This window comes from Ailuropoda melanoleuca, chromosome 8 (assembly GCF_002007445.2).
Source record: "Ailuropoda melanoleuca isolate Jingjing chromosome 8, ASM200744v2, whole genome shotgun sequence".
Classification (NCBI taxonomy): Eukaryota; Metazoa; Chordata; class Mammalia; order Carnivora; family Ursidae; genus Ailuropoda; species Ailuropoda melanoleuca.
In genome coordinates, this window is record NC_048225.1 from 127,630,564 (window position 1) to 127,650,150 (window position 19,587).

Below are 19,587 nucleotides of genomic sequence, written 5' to 3' on the forward strand. Positions count from 1 at the left end.
GGCCTACTGCACACCCCACCTCATCTACCCGAAGCGCTTGGGGGTTGGGGGCATTTTGCCTTGAGATCCAGAATGGAGGAGGGGAGATGCCACTCCCCTAAACAGCCCTCATCCCCCTGGGGCGCTCCATCTCTTGAGATTTCTGGTTCAAAAAGTTGGGTTTCCTCTTGTTGCCAGACACTAGGGACCGAGAGCCCTGGAATTGGGTGGGGACACTGATATCTTTTCTTGAGTGTGGGGGTGGTCTTGGAAGGCCCCAGGATTTCATGGAGTCATTCTTCTGCCTCTCAGCAGATGGGCCTGTCTCTCATGCAAGTGGGGACATTTCTCCTATTCAGAGAAGAGAAGCCTCCCCTTGGTCCTTAAGTATGTGGAAGTCCTCCCTCTTGTCTAACCTCCCTTCCCTGCTGCAGCGCCAGCACGCCTCTCTCTGACCTCTAGAAAGGTGAAGCCCTGTGGTCTTCCCTTCCAGAGATGCTTCTCCAGGGTTCCAAACCCTAGGATGAGCTCCACCCATTCTGCACCTCCGGGCCCTTAGCTTTTCTTCTTCCTCTCCTGCCCCGGCCTGTCTGCCTCACCCCAACCCCCAAAGATACCCAGCTCTCACTTAAGTTGATGGACCCAGAACTTGAGCCAGCACCCAGGTGCCTATCAGAGGCCATGGGAGCGGAGAGTTGTAGGAGAGGGAATCACAGTTCCTCACCCCTCTGCCTTGCGCATAGGACAAACATTTACTGATGTAAAAGCAGCAAGGATGTGGGCTTGACAACAGGTAGGACTTCTCAACTGCCAAGAGGTCTGAAGACAAAAAGGGAGGAGCAAATTCTCCTTCCTGAGGTCCCTTGAAGGTGAGGAGCACTGCCCCAACCCACTCCATCCCCCCACCTGCCTATCTGGTGGGGCTGGAGAGGAAGCCAGTGAGCTCACCTCAGGCCTGTGGCTGGAGGGCTAGGGCAGAGTCAGAAAGCTAGGACTGCTGGCATTGGTTTCCGGGGGAAGAGGTCATGGGGTGGGGGGATGAGAAAGGGGACAGTGAGTGTGTACCTGGAGAGGGGTGTGACCATGTGTACATGTGCCTGGGGGCAAAAGTTGTGGCTGTGCAGAGGAATGTGCCCTTTGAGGGCCAGGGATGATGGTGGTGGGAGAGTGGGTAGATGAAAAGGTCAAACACAGGCCATNTGGGGGGGGGGGGGGGGGGGGGAGGTGCGTCCACGCACGTGTGTGTGCGAGTGTGAGCACCCTGGGTGTGCACAAGTATTGTTTAGATAAAGGCGCACAGTGCATCACAGCTCCTAGGTCCATGTGTGTGCAAACTCACACATGTGTGGCATGTGTGGCTCGAGACGATGCGTGAACCTGGCTGTGTGTGAAGCTAGGGGCAGGGAGCGGGAACTTGGGAGAGGAGGAGAGAGGCTTGGCCAGTTGGCCATTGGAGGACTGCAGCCTTTAGAGATGCCGTAGCTGTGTTAGCCTCCCTGACTCTTCTCTTCCCCTTCTCCCTCTTTGTCTCTCTTTGTCTAGGCTTTCCTCTTGCTCTTCCTGCCTCTCCCTGCAGTCTCCCAGCTGTAACCCATTCCTGCTTCAGAGAGAGTATAGGCCCCTCACCTCCTCAGTCCCCAGCCCGGCTCAGCTCCCCTGCCCCCAGCGGACAGGGTGGCCGGAGTGTCCATGGGGTCAGGGGCTGGCCCTCACTCACTGTTCTTTGCATCTTCATACTTCTCCTTTCCCTTCAAAACTCCGATTCTCAGACCCTTCCTGGTCTCCCACACTTGGCTAGTTGCTGCACTGCACGCTTGCTATGAATTTGGGGCCCTCTGAGAGACATTAATGGGTGGAAGGCATGGGGGGCGGATCACAGATCATAGAGCAAATGGGGTCCATGTTCCCTGAGTAGACTGGAGGACACTTTTAATGAATGGAGCTCAAGTCAGGAGAAGATTGTGGGGTTCCTGAGTACTTTGGGGTTCTGTGGAAAGCTCAAGGTCAGTGACAGACTTTGGTGGTGGGGGGAGAGATGTGTGATGAAGTGATCTGGAAGTTTGTGGGTGGCCAGGAATCAGTAGGGAAATTGAGGGAGCGGCCACGGTTGGGAGCAGTTAGGCGATTTGAGGTTAGCAGCTTGTCTGGGAGGGTCAGTGGTTATTTTCTGGTTTCAAGGAGTGACTGGGTTGGGAGGGTCCTCCGTGGTCCCGGAGGGAAAGCTGGCACACGTGGAAATCTGTGCTTGATCCAGAGGCGCCGAACGGACTGTTGGAGGCAGGGCGAGTTGGCCCCCGCGGGCCGCGTGTCTGAGTAGCTATCGGGAACGGACTGGCCCCAGCGCAGACCTTCTTGCCCTGTGAGTTTCCTCTCTCCACTTCCCCCCATCCCAGGCTGCAAGATTAAGGCTCTGAGGGCCAAGACCAACACGTACATCAAGACACCGGTACGCGGCGAGGAGCCCGTGTTCATGGTGACCGGGCGGCGGGAGGACGTGGCCACGGCCCGACGGGAAATCATCTCGGCAGCCGAGCACTTCTCCATGATCCGCGCCTCGCGCAACAAGTCGGGCGCTGCCTTTGGCGTGGCTCCTGCCCTGCCCGGCCAGGTGACCATTCGCGTGCGGGTGCCCTACCGCGTGGTGGGGCTGGTGGTGGGCCCCAAGGGGGCAACCATCAAGCGCATCCAGCAGCAGACCAACACGTACATCATCACGCCAAGCCGCGACCGCGACCCGGTGTTCGAGATCACGGGTGCGCCGGGGAACGTGGAGCGCGCGCGCGAGGAGATCGAGACGCACATCGCGGTGCGCACGGGCAAGATCCTCGAGTACAACAACGAGAACGACTTCCTGGCGGGGAGCCCCGACGCCGGCCTGGACAGCCGCTACTCCGAGGCCTGGAGAGTGCACCCGTCCGGCTGCAAGCCACTCTCCACCTTCCGCCAGAACAGCCTGGGGTGCATCGGCGAGTGCGCCGTGGACTCGGGCTTCGAGGCCCCGCGCCTGGGCGAGCAGGGCGGGGACTTCGGCTATGGCGGCTACCTGTTCCCGGGCTATGGCGTGGGCAAGCAGGACGTGTACTACGGCGTGGCCGAGACCAGCCCCCCGCTCTGGGCGGGCCAGGAGAACGCCACGCCCACCTCGGTGCTCTTCTCCTCCGCCTCCTCGTCGTCGTCGTCGTCAGCCAAGGCCCGCGCCGCGCCACCGGGGGCGCACCGCTCTCCCGCCGCCTCCGCGGGGCCCGAGCTGGCCGGACTGCCCAGACGCCCGCCGGGAGAGCCGCTGCAGGGCTTCTCCAAACTGGGGGGCGGCCTGCGGAGCCCCGGCAGCGGGCGGGACTGCATGGTGTGCTTCGAGAGTGAGGTGACTGCCGCCCTCGTGCCCTGCGGACACAACCTGTTCTGCATGGAGTGTGCAGTACGCATCTGCGAGAGGACGGACCCGGAGTGTCCCGTCTGCCACATCACAGCCACGCAAGCCATCCGAATATTCTCCTAAGCCCCCTGCCCAGGCCTCCTGGCTCCCTCCCTCGGGGGCCCACCCTGGATCTGTTTTCCACTGGGGCCTTTTGGAAATCAGTGATATGAGGGGCAAGGTGCTTAGAGATACTCGCTCCGTGGGGAGGGGGAGGGGAGGCGATGGTGGCTAGGGGGTGGGCCACTTTCAGAGCCTCTGGTCACCCGGTCCTGGAAAGGTTGGGAGGGGGCCAGGCAGGACATTTTGCTAGAGTTACAACTCTGATACCTCAAGACACCCTTCAATCTGGAAGCAGCTACGAGAAACTTTTGTTTTGCCAGAGGCGGTCCATAAGGCATCCTGACCCCCTCTGTCCTCCCCCCATCTGTGTCACACTACCCTTTCCTCTGTGGAGGGGATTGGGGAAAGGGAGGGGGAGAATTATCGTCTGGATCTAGAGGTCCTCTTTCCAACCCTCAAGCCCTCTCTGGCCCTGACCTTTCACCTCCTCACAGGACCCTGTAGACCCCCCCCACCACCATATGCCATATCCTGTTTGGGCATCTGCTCCTGGGTTTCCAGGGGTCTAGGGGAGTTGGGGTCCTTTCAGAAGTCTGCACAGGTTCCCTGGGGTTGGGGGGGAAGCATATCAATCTGTAAAGGGCTCAGAGCTCATCTCCCCACAGAGCTGGGTGGAGGGTCTGGAGAGCGAGCTCCTGTCGGCCCCTCCGGCTGCCCCTCACCCTGTCCTCCCCATCTTTCCTCCTTTGGGCTCTCCTCTCCCCTTTGCTCTTTCCACCAGCTCTCCTCTTTGCTTGCCCTTGATGGCTGTTGCTTCCAGCTCTGTCCTCCTCTCTCTCTTTCTTCCCTTCTCCCCCTCCCTCCTGCCCCTTCTAGTCCAGCTTTGGGCTCACCGTCCTTCTGGGGAGAAGTAGGGGAGAAGAGCATTTGGATGGACCACCCCCCCCTTAATTCCTCTTCTGACATCTGGAGGCCCTCCCTACCCCTCCAAAGAAACAGCTCGAATTCTTGATGGAATATATCCCCATTCTCAGTGAAAATTTGAGGAGGGGACTAATACTGGGGTACATCAAGGGTCAAACCTCTGCCTCTACCATCTCTGGGCACTGTGTTTAAGGAACAGTTCTTGGGCTGGATCCTCTGGCGGCAGGCATTGGAGAGGCAGGGTCTGCTGTTCAGGGGGCAGGAAGGAGCGAGAGGCTGGTGGACAGAGGGGCTGTTCCTCCCCCGTAGTTCCCACGCCCTGCGCCCCCTCTCTGGACCTGACACAAACCCCTATTAGTGATCAAATCATGAAGTCCCTGTCCCACCCATTGTGGTTGAGGAGAGAGTCTGGGTCTTCAGAGAGAGCTCCGTCCTCGGCCTGGCGGGACTGGGATGCAGCAGAGTCCGGTCCGGTATCACTAACAGGCCTAGCACCCCCCCTCCACTGCTTCCCTAAGGCTCACTTGGGGCTACCACCAGCCTCCCACCCTCCTGGTTCCGCTGGCCGGGCCAGGAGAGGGTGGGGGATGTGAGTCCCTGAGGGTCCCGGGACATACTTGTATATAATGGGGCGGGGCTGTTCTAGGTGATCTCTGAGCACTTATGCTCGGGAGTCCCATTCTATCTGATGGAGAGGGGGTGCATGGATGAAGGTACAGGGGGGATTTCCTCCTCTCCTTCCTCCTGTTGTGAATTCACTCACCTCTTCTCAGCCTACCCCTGCAGACCACCAGCCAGGGAGGGGAGAGGAAGGAGGTCACAGTCTGGAAAGTGGCCTGTGGCAACTTCCCTCCTTCCCGCCAATGTGAGCCATCCTGCGATGTCTGTACAATAGAAACCAAACCAAATGGGCGCCCTCGGTCGCCGAGGGGGGTGGGGAGGGGGGTGGGAAGAAGGGATGTCTGTCTGTCGATCCCCCTCCCCCTCTCCACTTCTTACCCACAAAGGCAGAAGACTGTTAGGCTAGGGGGCTCAGAAAATTCAGTCCCACCATTGGTAATTGAGCCAAACCTAGAAACCAACGCAAAACACACATAGTGAGAGACAAAACAGAGGAGAGAAAGCGTGAGAGGGAGCGAGATAGGCGAACAACACAGAGGAGACAAAACAAAAATAGCAAAAAAAAAAAAAAAAAAAAAAAAAAAAAAAAAAAAAAAAAAGCAGTTCTTTATAATTTAATATTCTATTTTAATAAAGGCGTTTATTACCGTATAAATGTAGCAAAGAACCTGGGCTAATATGAAAAAAAGACTTTTTATTAGGTAATTTATTATATGAAAAGGATATTTTATTTTATGATAAAGTGATCCTTAAAAAAAATAAAAAAACTTTAGAAGGTTTAGAATATATGTAGGGAGAGAAGAAAAAAAATACATTTGTATTCAGAGTTAAATCTTAAAAAAAAAGTGTTTTTAATATATGTTCAGGTTTACGTTCCTTTTTTCCCCCACTTTTTTTTGGGGAGGAATGTCATTTGCTTTTCATGGGCAGCATCCTGGGATGTGTGGTGGAGATGGGGGCGCTGGGGGAACCTGGTCCCTCTGGGGCCCCGCTAGTAGATTGGATTTCACTCCATGGGCCCCCTCCCCGCTCCCCTCCCCCTCGGGGGAGCCGCAGAGCCAAACAAAGAAAGGGATTAACAAGAAAGGAAGACGCGCTTGGACTGAGGATCCTGGGCTGCCCCCCCCTTCCCCTGCCCTGTCCCAGGGGCGAGTGGGGAGGGGAAGTCCAGAGCTGAGGCCTAGCAGGCCTGCGGGAACCCTCAGAGAGGTGCGAGATTTAAGAGAAATAGTTTTGTTTTGTTTTGTTTTGTTTAACCAAAAATGAGAGAGAGAGAGAGAAGAAAAAGAAAGAAACCGAGGGGTTTAAAAGAAAAGAATACTACAAAATAAAAATTATTAATAATAATAATTCAAATTTATTTCATATAATCCTAGAGAAAAGAAAGAATTACTAGTTACTTAGTAGACGATATTCAGATAGCTTAAAGTTTAGTAGCATCGAGGGCCCCTGGGTCCAGTAGAATGTATAAAAGTTGTAACGAAGAGGAAAGTAGAGGAGGGAAGCGGTTGAGTCCAACCTGCGTGTGAGGAACCCCCCAGTCTCCAGAGACCGGGGTGGAAGCTCGTGCTAGTGGAGGTCGGAGCTTCCAGTCTGCTGGGGTTGATTCTGAGAATCCTTGGATTTTTAAATGGTAGGACAAACAGATGAGGAGCTCCATCCCCAGGGTCTTTGAAAGATGGACATTGATCATTTCAAATGCATGGGAGCCGAACTGCGCAGCGGAGGTGAGCACGTTTGCCTGCACCCTCCCCTCTGCCCTGGCACCGGGGGCCTGCCACCCTGTCTGTCCCCAGGTCTCTGCAGAGCAGTCCTTACTCCAAAGTGCTGTGTCCTCTTGGGGCTCTCGGGGCAGGGGGGGGGGTGGAGACCACTCCGCTCAGACCCTCCTGGGTCTCCTGCTTCTCCCAGGCCCGAGGAAGTCCTTGTTGAAGTGTAACCTCAATCCACCCCACGAGGGATTGATTCAAGAGCCTGGTAGGTTATTCTAGAAACAGACATGCATATACTTCCCACCTTCTCAGAGCTTCACGAAGACAGGGGGTCAGTCCTCTGTCCTTGTTCCCACCCAATATCCCACTTAGCTTTCGGCCTCCTTGGCAGCGGTGGGATTAACCATCTCAGTAACAGCTCTTTACAGCTGCCCTGTGCTGTCCAGGCCAGCTTTATTGTCTCATGGAAGTTAGACTCCAGGAAGGACTTCCCACCCACTGGGGTACAGTGCAGATACTGTCCTTGAAGGCCTGGGAGAATGGGCCCCCAGGGGTACGAAGGCAGGGGGCAGGCAGCAGAGACTTTGGGGGATGCTGTCCCTCACCCTGTGCTCCAGTTCACCTCCAGCTGTGAGTGTTCAGGGAGGGGCCCCCCAGGGTGTCCTGGCCTGGGGGCACCTCACCCTCCCCACAGAAAACTGGGGAGCCTGGCTTTTGCATGTGAGAAATCAACTGTTTTTTTAGCACTTGCCTTCCACCGGCCTAGCTCAGGACGGGCCCTCCCTCCTGTGGGGAGGGGAGGGCTGGGAGGAGCCTGCTCACACACCTGAGACCCGTGGAGCCCCTCCCTGGCCCTGGGCCCCAAACACATCTCCCTCTCCCCGATTTACTCTTCTCACCCCACCTAGGGAGATTCTCCCCTGCTCTTTTTGTCCTAGAAACCCCGCTAGTTTGGGAAGGTAGAGTCTGGGGTGGGGAGGGCTTCCCCTTCCCGCTGGAGGGTGCGGGTGGGGTAGGGTGGGAGGGGAGGCAGCCCCGGGGCAGGGGGATGGTCTCTCCACTGTAGAAAGTAGAGTAGGATTGTGGTCAGACTTAATTTGAGGCATCTAGTGAAGACACGTACAAATCCACCAAGGAAAAATATTTCAAAAGCAAAATAAAGGCGGGAAACAAAACGGACCCACGAATAATAAAGTCAAAGTGATGTTGCACAAAATGCAGAGAAACCAAGAAGGGGGAGGGTTAATGTATTAAATGTGCTATTAAGAACTTAATTTTATTAAAAGTATTATTAATTAAGGCTCTGGCCTCTGTCTCTGCGTGTGGGCCTGACCCACGGCGGGGCGAGTGAGGGGACCATCATGAGAATTGCAACTGGGGGTCTTCTCCAGTGTGACTCTGGGGGCCCTGCCCCCTTGCAGGAAATGGCTGGCTCCCACCTGCTCTCCACAGCTCCCTACTGGAGTCTCCAGGCCTTTGGTCCCCTCCCTTTTCTACCCATTTACCACCTTGTCTTCCTGGGGGTGGGGGTGGGGATGGGGGTGCAGTCTGTCCTGCAGAGCAGGGGATGGCCAGGGCCAGGTGGGGTGTGGGAGACCCTGTCTGCACAGCCAGCTCCACGGAGACATTCCCCACTCATCCCAGCAGCTTCGGTCCATCCCTACACCCCACACTCCTGGTTTCTCTGGGGGTCAGGCTGCAAACTGGGTAGGAGGCTTGGACCCTCCACCTCCCAGGCGCACGCAGACAGGGCTGGCCCTGACTTCCCCTTCTTGCCAACACCTCCCCCTGCCTCCTTCCCTCACCCCTGGCATTGGAGTGACCTCAGTTCTTGGCACCAGGGCCCGAGGCACCAGATGGTGCCTGACGGTGATTTCCTTTGTCTCTCCTTCCAGATACCCCCTCTTGGCCATGCTGTCCTCCCTCCCCCACCTGCCCTGGGGGTTGGCAGAGGGAAGGGTGGGCACCTCCCTCCCCCTTGGCACTGTCCCCAGACCACAGGACTCCAGAGGCAGCTGGCCCTGGGGGGCAGTGGGTGTGGTGGGGAGGATGGCGGTGGGGGAGGGGAACACAAGCTCAGAGGGGCCAGAGGTGAAGGGGAGGCAAGGATGGGAGGCAGCAGGCTGGCCAGGCGTTGGTACAAAACACAGCTTTATTTGAAGGCCAATCTGTGTGTGGGGGGGGCACAGGTAATAGAGATATGGGGGTCGGGGGAACGTGAAGGTCTGTGGGGCTACTCTGACATCTGGACCCACAGGCCAGGGAACGGTCCTGGGGCTGGGGTGGGAGTGGGGCACCAGAAAGCCAGTGGAGGCAGGGCGGGCGCTAGCCAGGGTCAGAGGCTGATGCAACAGGCCCTCTTCTCACCAGGGCCCGGCTCCTGCCCAGCCTGGGCGCTGCCCAGAGTGATGGCGTTGGTCCGGCTGCTGTTCTGCCTCTGCTTGGACACTTTGGTGAAGATCTCTGAGGGGGGTGGAGGGCAGTGATGGGGTCAGAAGACCGAGAGAAGATCTCTGAGGGGGGTGGAGGGCAGTGATGGGGTCAGAAGACCGAGAGCCCACGCTCCCCCGACACACATGGCACAGCGTCGCTGAGGACCGCATGCAACCACACTTCAAGGAGGCTTTGCTGGAAGGAAGTGGAGTCTGGGCACCTGGGTCCCTTCTACTTACCTGGGTGGAGAAGGGCTAATCCTTAGCTCCCCGGGAAGTGTGGCCTTCCGGTTCCTTCCCCCCAGCCTCAGGCTTAGAGGCAGGGGCACTAGGGAGGCTCTGAGAGGGTTGGGGGCCCACGGAGGGACTGAGGAATCATCGGGGGTGGACAAGGACTGGCCGTCTGCATTGCCACCACTGCCCACAGAAGCTGCGGGGATGGAATGGGGCTGCCAGATTGAGGCAGGGGCTCTAACCTTTGAGGACAGTCTCGAAGGCCAGCTCAACGTTGGTGGAATCCAGGGCCGAGGTCTCCAGGAATAGCAGCCCATTGTTTTCTGGCAGGAAGGGAAACACAATAATAATATTTACCTCATGTTTACTGTGTACATTTGCAATGTGCTAACCCCTTGGCGTGTGTAGCTCATTTCGTGCTTGAAACCACCTGTGAAGTAGGGCTGGATATGATCCCTTTTCGCGCAAGAGGAAGCTGAAGCCAGCAGCACAGAGAGACTGAACAAAGGACTGGCCAGGAGACGTGAGGCTGGGCCATGGGACCTGCACCCTTAACCACTGCATCTTGCTGCCTCTGACCCCAGAGGCCTCCTGGGGAAAGCGTGACTGCAGAAGGTCGTGGGGAGCGCACCTGTCACACCCTGGATCCCTGAACTTTGCACAGTGGCCTGCCTTAAAGTCAACGACAAATAATTGCCCATAAAGACAACCCTGGGGCAAGTGGTGGGATGGGATGAGGGACACAGGGTGATGGAGAGGTGGGTCTGGGAGACTCTGAGGAAGATGAGATGCAGGTAGGGGACCCCAGGGCAGGAGCAGGGGCTGGGGAGGCGGGAGCTGGAGCGCAGGGTCTGGGCTGGAGGCGACGGCCTGGAGGGGAGCTCTCACCAGCGAACATTCGGGCCTCTTCAGTGGGCACCTCCCGGGCCTGCTGGAGGTCACTCTTGTTGCCTACGAGCATGACCACGATTGTGGCCTCGGCGTGGTCATAGAGCTCCTTCAGCCAACGCTCCACCACAGCATAGGTCTGGTGCTTTGTTAGGTCAAACACCAGCAGGGCCCCCACCGCGCCGCGATAGTACCTGGGCGGGGGGTGGAGGGGGCGACAGAGGCAAGGTCAGAGGTGAGTACCAGAGATGGGGAAATAGGAAGGCTGAGGTCCAGGGACCCACATCCGGACGGGACAACTCCAGCTCTGGGCCTGATGCTGAGCCCTCCGGGGCTACGGGTACGGGGCGGGGAGGGGGGCTCTAAAGCAGCCCCTCCTTCTCTGAAACCACCGGCTCCCTCCTGCCTTTCTACTACTGCTTCCCTGGGTCTTCTGTGCTGATGTTAGCCCTTGCTGTCCACACAGGTGCAACGGGGCCCCGGTCAACTTGGCCTCTCGGAGGCCCACCTTCAGTGGGGTGTTCCTCACGTGGTTTCCGCTCCACAGTGCCCGTTCTGTCCCGTGGCCAGGTCTTTCTAGGACCAGCTAAACGCCCACCCCACGCAGCAGTCCCAGAGCTGACCATCTGAGGCATCCCTGCGAGCGTCCAGCCTCACTCTTCTCCATCTACCATCTACCATCCGGACTGTGCTGACTGATTGTTCCCGATTTATCGCGGGGTCAGCTGAGGCTCGTAAGAGCTCTGGTGACCAGGCCCAGAGTGCTGAGCGTGTGTGATTGGGCCCTGAAGTCCCACTCGCTGCCCCATCGGCAGGTGCTGTCCGCCATCGCACATGGAGACCACCCTGCTCACGGCTGGCCTGCCGCTGACCCGGAATTGCTCGGCGGGGCTTCCGCCTCCTCTGTGTGTAAGACGCATCTACGGGGCCAGGCCTCCAGGTGTGCGTTGAAACAGCACTGGGTGCCAAGTGCAAAGCAGAAGTGAGACCACTCTCGGTCCCACAGTCTGACCCGGGATGGAGGACGTCCCTGCTTGAGCCTCGGGTTCTTGTATTAAGCAGGGATTAATTATAGCATCTTAGGTCTACGGTTACTTTGAGGCTTACACCAAATGCCCACTGGCAAGTGCCTCATTCCTCCCTGGACATGGAGCAAAGGCTCGGGAAGTGGCCCAGCGGCTGCTGCTCTTCGCTCTGGCAGCTGGTACCACTGTATCCTGCCTCAGGCCATGTGGCTCTCGGCGTCTGGGCTCACTGGGCCACGGAGTCCCGGGATCCACCCAGGGAGCATGTGGCCCTGTGGCCTCTCCTCCGGAGGCACTTCCCAACTTCCCCAGCGCCCCCAGCCCGGGCTCACGCGGAGGTGATGGCTCGGTACCGCTCCAGGCCAGCTGTGTCCCAGATCTGAGCCTTCACGGCGGCCGTGCCCAGCATGACGGTGCGGGTGGAGAACTCGACACCGATGGTGGTCCGGCTGTCGTGGCTGAACTCATTCCGTGTGAACCGGGACAGCAGGTTGGTCTTCCCCACTCCCGACTCGCCGATCAGCACCACTGCAGGAGGGGAGAGGCAGGGCTGAGATCAGGGGTCCACGCATTAGGAACGGAAACGGGAGCCGAGCCCAGGAAACCGCGGGAGGAGCCAGGCCTCCTGGCAGAGGCTTCTAGACTTCCCAGGTGAGGGGCCAAGAGTTCGGGCTGCAGGCCTGGAAGGGTTCTTGGTCAGGTCTGTGCAGTCAGCCTGCACTTCTGGTGATGGGCGCCTCCTCGGGCTGTTTGTGGGTGTCCATGTTGAGGGGCTATGAGGTTGGCAGGGTGTGTGGACGTGGACAGGGCTGTAGGTCTGGGGAGCGAACACGTTTCTGGACTAGGCCGTGTGACAGCGTTGTGCCTGTCTGTGTCTGAGCCGTGAGGACGGGGAGGCTCGGCATGTGTGCGTGCGTGCAGGAAGCTGCCATGCGAACACAAATGTGGGGAGAACATTTGGCAGGTGACACATCGGGGGAGGGAGGAAAGTTCAGGGGGGTAAGAAGTTAGGATCCCGCTGTCCCCAAGGAAGGGCACAGTCAAGAACACGGGGCCAGGTGTTGGACGGGCCTACCCTGACGTGCGTTTTCACATGAAAAATGGGAATAACAATACTATTTATTTTGCGGATTGTTGTTAGAAGTAAATGAGATACTGCCCAGGCTGACTGTTGCCGGCGGGCCAGTGCTTTCACTGTTGGGGTTCCAGGGACCGGGGTCTACCAGGGAGGCCGTGAAGAGCCTCTGGGCTGATGCACAGCGCCCAGGGCTCAGCTTTACCCACCACGGCAGAGCTGGGGGCTGGAGTAAGGCAAGGGGTCTGATGCAAGGACAACCCACACATTGCACAACCCAGAGCCAACAGCAGGACTACAGGAGGACCACGAGGCTGGCGCCCTGGGAGCCACATATTCAGGGTGCTGGTACCCCACTCGGCCTCTCACTAGCTAGTGACCTTGAACAAGCGGCTCAGCTTTTCTACATTTCAGTTTCCTTGTTTATAAAATCTAGAAAGCCCCCTCAAAGGTGTGCAGGGCAGGAAGGAGCTGGGAGCAGTGTGGGTGTGGGTGGGTGTGTATCCCTGCCTCCCCCCTGCTGGGAACCTCATCCCGCTCACCCCTGCCAGTGGGTGGGCTCCTAGCCCTGCCCTCCTGCCCAGAGGGTGCTCAGGGCAAGGGCTTTGGAGCCCCCCAGACGTGGGTTTGAGCGTTGACTTTGTGACCACTTGTCAGCTCCTCACTGTCTCATCGTCATCTGTAAAACGGAGACACTAAGTGTTAACAGTGCTTGAGCGCCTTCTATGTGCCAGGCACACCCTGAGAGCCTCACGCCTTTTGGCTCCTTTAACCCCCACCACAGCACCAGGAGGCAAGTACCGTGATCACGATCCCATTTCTACAGGACAGCAAAACAAACACTTGGGGGGGATGCGGCTGGTATCAGCCAGTGCGGCTGGCCTCGCAAACAGAGGTGTGTGCCCCCCCCCCGCTCTGCCTTCAAGGAAGGACGAGCCCCCCCACCGCCAGCTCCCTCCTCGGCTCCTGCCCTGGTGCTGACAGCAGCGCTCCGGGGCTGCCTGCCTCAGGTCCCCAAGCAAGGTGAGCGCAGCGCCCGCCGCCCTTGCCCGAGACTCCGTGACCCTGTGTCGCAGTCTGGCTTCTCCCTACATCTCCTCTCCCTTCCTTTCACTGGTGTTGAGCCAGATTAGACACCTTATACCCCAAACTTCTCAGTGTCTGCTTCTGGAGACCCCCACCTGCATGAACTAGTCGACAGAGGTGAGATCTGGACAGCGAGCCTGGCTCCTGCCCACTACGCTTGCAAGAGGACAGATAGATTTTGGGGCCGTTATGGAGACTAATGGGCTCGGGACTGGCACAGAGAAGCGCTCAGGAAAGGGCAGTTACTAGTAGCAGTGCTGCCCCAGCCTCCCCTTCCTGAGACAGAGGCCCGGAGTACTGGTTCCCCAACCGGAGTGGCCTGCGTCCCCACTCAAGTGAGGGTGGGGCTTAGGCTGGGAGAGGCAGCAGGGTGGGGTGGTGGCAGAGGGAATCACAGCTCTGCAGTCCACCCTACCCCGAAGGAGACGTGGAAGTGGGGGTGCGTGGGGGCTGGGGTCTACAGGGGTCCATCGCAGGGGCTGAGGTCAAGGAGCAGGAAAGATGGGGCGCCTGGGTGGCACAGCGGTTAAGCGTCTGCCTTCGGCTCAGGGCGTGATCCCGGCGTTATGGGTTCGAGCCCCACATCAGGCTCCTCCGCTGGGAGCCTGCTTCTTCCTCCTCCCACTCCCCCTGTTTGTGTTCCCTCTCTCGCTGGCTGTCTCTGTCTCTGTCAAATAAATAAATAAAATCTTTAAAAAAAAAAAAAAAGGAGCAGGAAAGATGCATGCATACTTCCAGGATCAGCCAAGGTGACCCTGTGCCTGGTATTTGGGCCCAAAGGGGCTGCCGAGGGACAGCAGACAAGGCCCCGGCCCTCGGGGTCTTCCAGGTTCTACTAGACCTCGCCCTTGATCAATTACATCTTCCCTGTCCTCACCCTGAAACGCACAAACCTCTCCTTTCTCCTCTTCCCTGCACACCCACCCAGAAACAGGACTTTCTTCCTCTCAAGGTTATTCCCTCTTCTCAGGAGGGAAGTCCTCTCTGAAGTCCGACCTCCATCCCTTGTGCTGCGGTGCTTGGCAATTCTAGGGATGTGGGCTTCCTTCGTGAATGGAGCAGAGGGGCCTAACTTAGCCCCGCCAGGGAGCAATCACCATCATTATCTGCAGGAGTAGAGCCCTCCGGCGGCTCCAGAACTTTTGCCCCAGGAAGCAGACCCTCCCCTCCCAGCAGCTTGCTTTCTTCTCCAAAGGAATGATGGGCCCTGGGAGGGTCCTAGTAACAGGTAAAAAGACAGGGGGGACACTCTCTGGCTCTGATGGTCTATTTACAGACCCCAACTCACCCTTGAAGACAAAGTTATAATCTTCCTCGGCTCTGTTCCCCATCCTGGCTGCGCATGGAGGGTATAAGTGTCTTCAGGGGCAGAGGTGACAGGACTCCGCGTTGCCTCCGCGCCCTCAACCCTCGGCTCTCCAGAGACCTGGATCTGCCGCTTCTCTCATTGGGGGTAAAGAAACTTCCGCAGGCAGAGGGCTTGAGGGCCCACTTGAAGCTAGGCAGGGCCTAGGAGGCTCAGCTCTGGCAGGTGGGGGTGCTGCAAGGAAGCCAGGAGGACGGAAGCTGAGAACAGGAAGAGCAAGCGGGCGGAGACCTGGGGCCCAGGTGGGTGGAGAGACGATGACGTCAGACAGGTTAGGCAGGTTGAGTGTCCGCTCTCAGCCGGTGCTCCCGGTGCTCCCGCAGTGGGGCGGGTGGGCAGGCTGGGGGTGGGAGGGCGTGGGGACAGGCACAGGACCTCCAGAGAGCCAGCTGAGGGCTGAGTGCACGGTGCTAGGGCTCCTGGGACCAGGGACCTACCTGGGCAGCCCCCAGTGAGTGAGACCTAGCCTGTCAGGGAGCAGAAACCTGCTTGGCCTCCTGATTTTCTGTCAGAGCCTCTGGTGGGGGGTGACTGGGGGCACCAGGGGAAGGGCTGCTGGGGCGAGGGGCTGGTGCTGACAGGTGCCAATCGCTTTGGCACAGTGCAGAATTCTGGGAGCTGTGTTGTGGACACAGCAACTTTTGCCCCTCCCAACAGCCCAGGGCCTGGGATGGGCAGCGTTCCTCACCTTGGGTGGAGCTGAAACTCGCAACCTACCTCTGCCCTGGGACGGATCCCTTCCTATGGCACCGGGCTAGGGGCTGGTAGCTCTCTGTCCAGACCTGCTCTACGCACCCAGGGTAAGGGGCAACCTGGAGCAGAAACAGACAGATGCGTGAGCAGTTTAAACACAGGGCAGGATCTGAGGGCTCACAGTAAAGCCACACTGCCCGCAAAGGGTTTCAAGATCTGGAGGGTTGGTGTGAGCATGGGGTGGCCCTGGTCGGTGGCTAGTGCACACTGTTCCACCCCCGAGAGCAGAAAAGGCAAACCCCCAAAGTTGAGACTGAACGGCACTGGCCTGGCAGGGCCCTATATTCTTGCTGTCCAGTAGGACCCCCACCAGTCCGCCGCTCCTCTGAGAGTACCCCCAAAGGTGCGCCCATCAGGTAGCCTGAACTTCTGCTCAGAGGGGCAGGGCTGGGCCATGCTACCAAGACGCCCCAGCTGTCAGAGGGCAAGGTGAGAGGCGGGCCCTCGAGTCTCCTAAGCAATCCCCACTCCGTTGCACCTCCTTGGGCTCCTCCCGTTCAAGAAAGCAGTCATCACGCAAGACAGGAGTTCAAGTTTATTCTTGGAAAACACAAAGTCTCACCTTCCCCCTACCACCCAGAAAGGCTTCCCCAGGGGGCCCTGCCCCTCCAAATGGTCATTTATCTTTTCTGACCCCAGCTTCAGCCAAGGCTCATTATGAAGCGGCTACTTGGGTAAGGGGTTCCTCCAGGTACTGCACCAAGGCCTGGGCCTGCAAGAGGGGAGGAGAAATCAGGCCCGCAAGCGGTATGCCACTAGAGGGATCCCCAATCCAGGCACTCCCGCTGAGCACCCCGCCCCCACCCACTCCTGGGAGTCGGCCCACAGCAGACTCCAGGAAGGTGGTGGGGTGGCAGTGGACAGTGAAGAGCACAAACACTGGGCCCACGGTCGTAGAGTGAGGGGCACATACACACCTTGGCCTTGAGCATCCCGAAGCCCACCGTCTCCTTTGCATACATACACAGCAGAAGGTTGGCCACCCGGGTGATGGCGACACGGCCCTCCTGGTGGGGGTGATATCGTGGGATGTAATGTTCTGCTCGGCACCCTTAGCCCTCTCTCCCCAAGGGCTCCTCTTCAGAGAGACTATCATCTTCTTCCTTCCATGCCCTGGGCATGGCAGGAGCCTCAGATGAGGGGCTTTGGCCACAGCCCTGGACGCGGGGTCCTGAGCTCAGATTCCAGGGTCAGCACAGCTCCTGACTAACCAGCCTCCCCTGGGAAACTCAACCTCGCAGAAACTTGGTTTCTCTTTCTGTGACCCCTACCTTATCCCAGCTGGTGACGTGTAGTACACAGGAGGGAGTTTTGAAACTGCAAAGGCCTATCCAAATGGTTGATGTCATTATCATGGGTTCACCCCAAAGACCCTGTAAGGAACGTGGGAGCAAATAACCCCATGTGCAGTTCTCCTTTCCCATGGTACAATTTTCCCAAATTGCAAGTCTGACTCTAGGGTCCAATCAACGAAGGAGGTGGGTCAGCATGAAAAAGAAGAGAAACGGAGTACACTGTATGTTTGTTTTAGTCGGGGGTTGTGAGCTCTGACTTCGCTGCTATTCTTATGGGTGCGGTGTGGACAAGACGTTGGAAGGCTGCTGCCCCACCGCACCGACTCTAGCTTCGGCACCAAGCAGGAGTCATCAGCCAAGCCGAGATGGCATCCTTGGTTGGGCGTGGGGTGAGGAGGAGGTAGTCATCCCCGTGACAGTGGAAATCCTTTGGGAAGAGTTCACTCTTGGGCCTTTTCAGTTTGGTTCAGCAAACTTTCATTGGGCATCTGCTGTGTGCTGGGAGCCAGGTGCTGAGCTCCCTGCTTATCTGGCCTCACCTCCTACTCACCTCCCCTATTCCCATGCTGCTCCAGCTACATCAACCTTGTTGATCCTTGACCAGACATTATTCCACCTCAGGGCCTTTGCACTTGCTGTTCTGTCAGAAATGTTCTTCCCCTAGACGGCCATATGGCTTGCCAACTTCGTTCGGATCTTTAATGAAATGTCACCTTTTCAGTGAGACTGTCCCTGATACGTGCCGCGCCTCACTTCCCTTGCGCACAGCACTCTCGGTATCTCACATCCTAGTGCTCTGACTTACATATGTATTCTACAGCACACATAAAACCATAAGCTTCTGTGAGAAGTTAGGGCTGCAGTTTTTGTCCTGTTTGCTACTTTTCCCCTAATCCCTGAGAGCGCTGCAAGGACCTAAACATGTGTCGGCTGAACCAACAAGAAGGCGAGTGAGACAGTTTCTGTTTCCCGGAAATTCACCGTCTAATGGCTACTTCCCCTTTCTGGACAGCAGCTGCTTCTTCTGTAAACTGAAGGGATGGGCCTGGGGCCTGGAGACTCTGCTGTGCTTCTGTGAGCCTGTGATTCTGGGGTGACAACGCTGTACGGCTTACATCCTTTGATCTTCACCACAAGCCTGCATGCGTGCACTCCTATTGGGGGGTATTACTGTTCCCGAGTTAGAGGCGGTAAGAAAGTTCAGAGAGCTTAAGTGACTTACCCAGGGCTCCACGAATGACAAGAGGCCAGCTGAGCCCAGAAGCCCTGGCAGACATGTGTCCCTGGCTCCCTTTCACCCCCACTTGCTGCATAGGGCCCTGCCTACCATAATGCTGCAGCTGACCAACTCTTAGTAGCCCTCGGACACCCTGTCCCTGCCCCTCCAACCATCCAGGATGGGGTCCAGGTCGCCCCATGGGGATCCCCTTCGGGGACAGAGGGAGTGGCTCCCCTCTCCATACCATGCAGTCCATGAGGATGAATTTGAGATTGTCTTCATTAAACGCTTGGTTCCCGTTGCGGTCGTAGGCGGCCCAGATGTTGCTGGCGATGGCCGCGGTGACCCGGGCGTCCGTGTCCCCGTAACCGGAGTAGGCCAGCAGAGATCCCTCGTTATTCAGCAGCCTGGCGAGCGGCAGTAAGGGACAGGGACGTGCTCGGGGCGGCGAGAAAACGCCTGTGCTCTTGTCCCACCTCCCGCCGGGGCGCTTCCAGAAAGCAGGGGTCTAGGCAGAGCGCGACCCCTCTGCCCTCCTCCCTCCCTGAGACCCCTCCCCTGCGCGCCGCGGGCCAGCCGCCCGCCTCCTCCGGCCGCACTCACAGCGTGCTCTGGACACCTCCGGTGTTGGCCTGGCTTAGCACCTGGGTCAAAGCCTTGGGACGCAGCATGCCTGCGGCTCCCAGGCCCGGACTTCCGCGCCAGCCCCCGAGCCGCCTCCCGCGGGCCTCCGCGGGGACCTCCCCGAGCTCCCGGCCGCTCCGGAACGCCGCGCGATCCGGAGGTCCCGGCCCGGCTCTGGGGTGGCGACGTAACACCGCCCCGCCGCGGGAGGCGCCGGGAGTTGTAGTTCCGTGTGGCCTCGCGGCGCATCCTGGGAAGTGTAGTTCGTCTTTCCCGGGGGAACCATGCGGTTGCTGGGGGGGAAAGGGCGGGAGCGAAGGGACAGGGGCAGGATTGGAAGGACGTTTAACAACCCACTCCTCCATCCCCTCGCCACCCCGGGGTGAGAAGAGTCAGCACCCCCGCTTGACAGCCCACGACCAGTAACTGAAAAAAGAAATCCCTGTATTTGTCAAGCACACGTTTGGTTACTTTCCAGAGCAGTTCCCTACGTTATGCGCGACCGTGTGAGATGAGATCAAAGCTCACAAAGGCCTCTGGAGCCGTACTTAGTAGACTTCGTGCAGGCAGGACCTCCGGGGGCATAGGCAGTCTTAGAGGTGAGACCTCGAGTGGACGTCCAGATGTGGGGGAACTGAGCGTCCGAGTCGGGACAGGCCCGGGAACCAGAACAACGCGGCGGCGACAGGCACACAGCGTTTTCGCGGGACTCCCCGCGGAGGCGGCTGGCCAGGACCGGCCGCGGGCTGTCGCGGGGAGCCCGCCCCCACCGCCCCGCGAAGCCCGGGACCCCCGGCTGCAGTGCCCCCCCAGGCCGCCCGGGGCGCTGTGGGCGCAGCTGGTCCGGAGGGCGGTGCGGGCGGGGAGGGTAGGGGA

General features: G+C 58.5%; 3 protein-coding genes across 4 annotated transcripts in view; 1 reads left to right on the forward strand and 2 right to left on the reverse strand.

Annotated features, from left to right (window-relative positions):
- Nucleotides 1–8,014, forward strand: part of MEX3A (mex-3 RNA binding family member A) — a 10,588-nt gene extending 2,574 nt beyond the window's left edge. Inside the window, exon 3 of the mRNA XM_019807671.2 lies at nucleotides 2,373–8,014. Coding sequence (XP_019663230.2) covers nucleotides 2,373–3,478 — 1,106 coding nt within the window. The 3' untranslated portion in view covers nucleotides 3,479–8,014. The remainder of the gene's footprint in view (nucleotides 1–2,372) is intronic.
- Nucleotides 8,015–8,858: 844 nt separating this feature from the next.
- On the reverse strand, nucleotides 8,859–15,068 carry RAB25 (RAB25, member RAS oncogene family). Its single transcript, XM_034667465.1, has 5 exons — nucleotides 14,743–15,068; nucleotides 11,626–11,821; nucleotides 10,269–10,462; nucleotides 9,623–9,703; nucleotides 8,859–9,177 (listed from the first exon to the last, which is right to left on the reverse strand). The coding sequence occupies exons 1-5, from the start codon at nucleotides 14,783–14,785 to the stop codon at nucleotides 9,050–9,052; spliced, it is 642 nt and encodes a 213-aa protein (XP_034523356.1). The 5' UTR covers nucleotides 14,786–15,068; the 3' UTR covers nucleotides 8,859–9,049.
- Nucleotides 15,069–16,090: 1,022 nt separating this feature from the next.
- Nucleotides 16,091–18,913, reverse strand: LAMTOR2 (late endosomal/lysosomal adaptor, MAPK and MTOR activator 2). 2 transcript variants are annotated; one of them, XM_019807690.2, is made up of 5 exons: nucleotides 18,691–18,913; nucleotides 18,332–18,494; nucleotides 16,845–16,946; nucleotides 16,491–16,580; nucleotides 16,091–16,285 (listed from the first exon to the last, which is right to left on the reverse strand). In XM_019807690.2, exons 1-5 carry the CDS (start codon nucleotides 18,756–18,758, stop codon nucleotides 16,229–16,231), a joined length of 480 nt encoding a protein of 159 aa, XP_019663249.1. In that variant the 5' UTR covers nucleotides 18,759–18,913; the 3' UTR covers nucleotides 16,091–16,228. The 2 variants fall into 2 exon arrangements, with proteins under 2 accessions (XP_019663249.1, XP_002926981.1); XM_002926935.4 differs by lacking the exon at nucleotides 16,845–16,946 and having other exon boundaries at nucleotides 18,691–18,909.
- Between the last annotated feature and the right edge of the window lie 674 nt (nucleotides 18,914–19,587).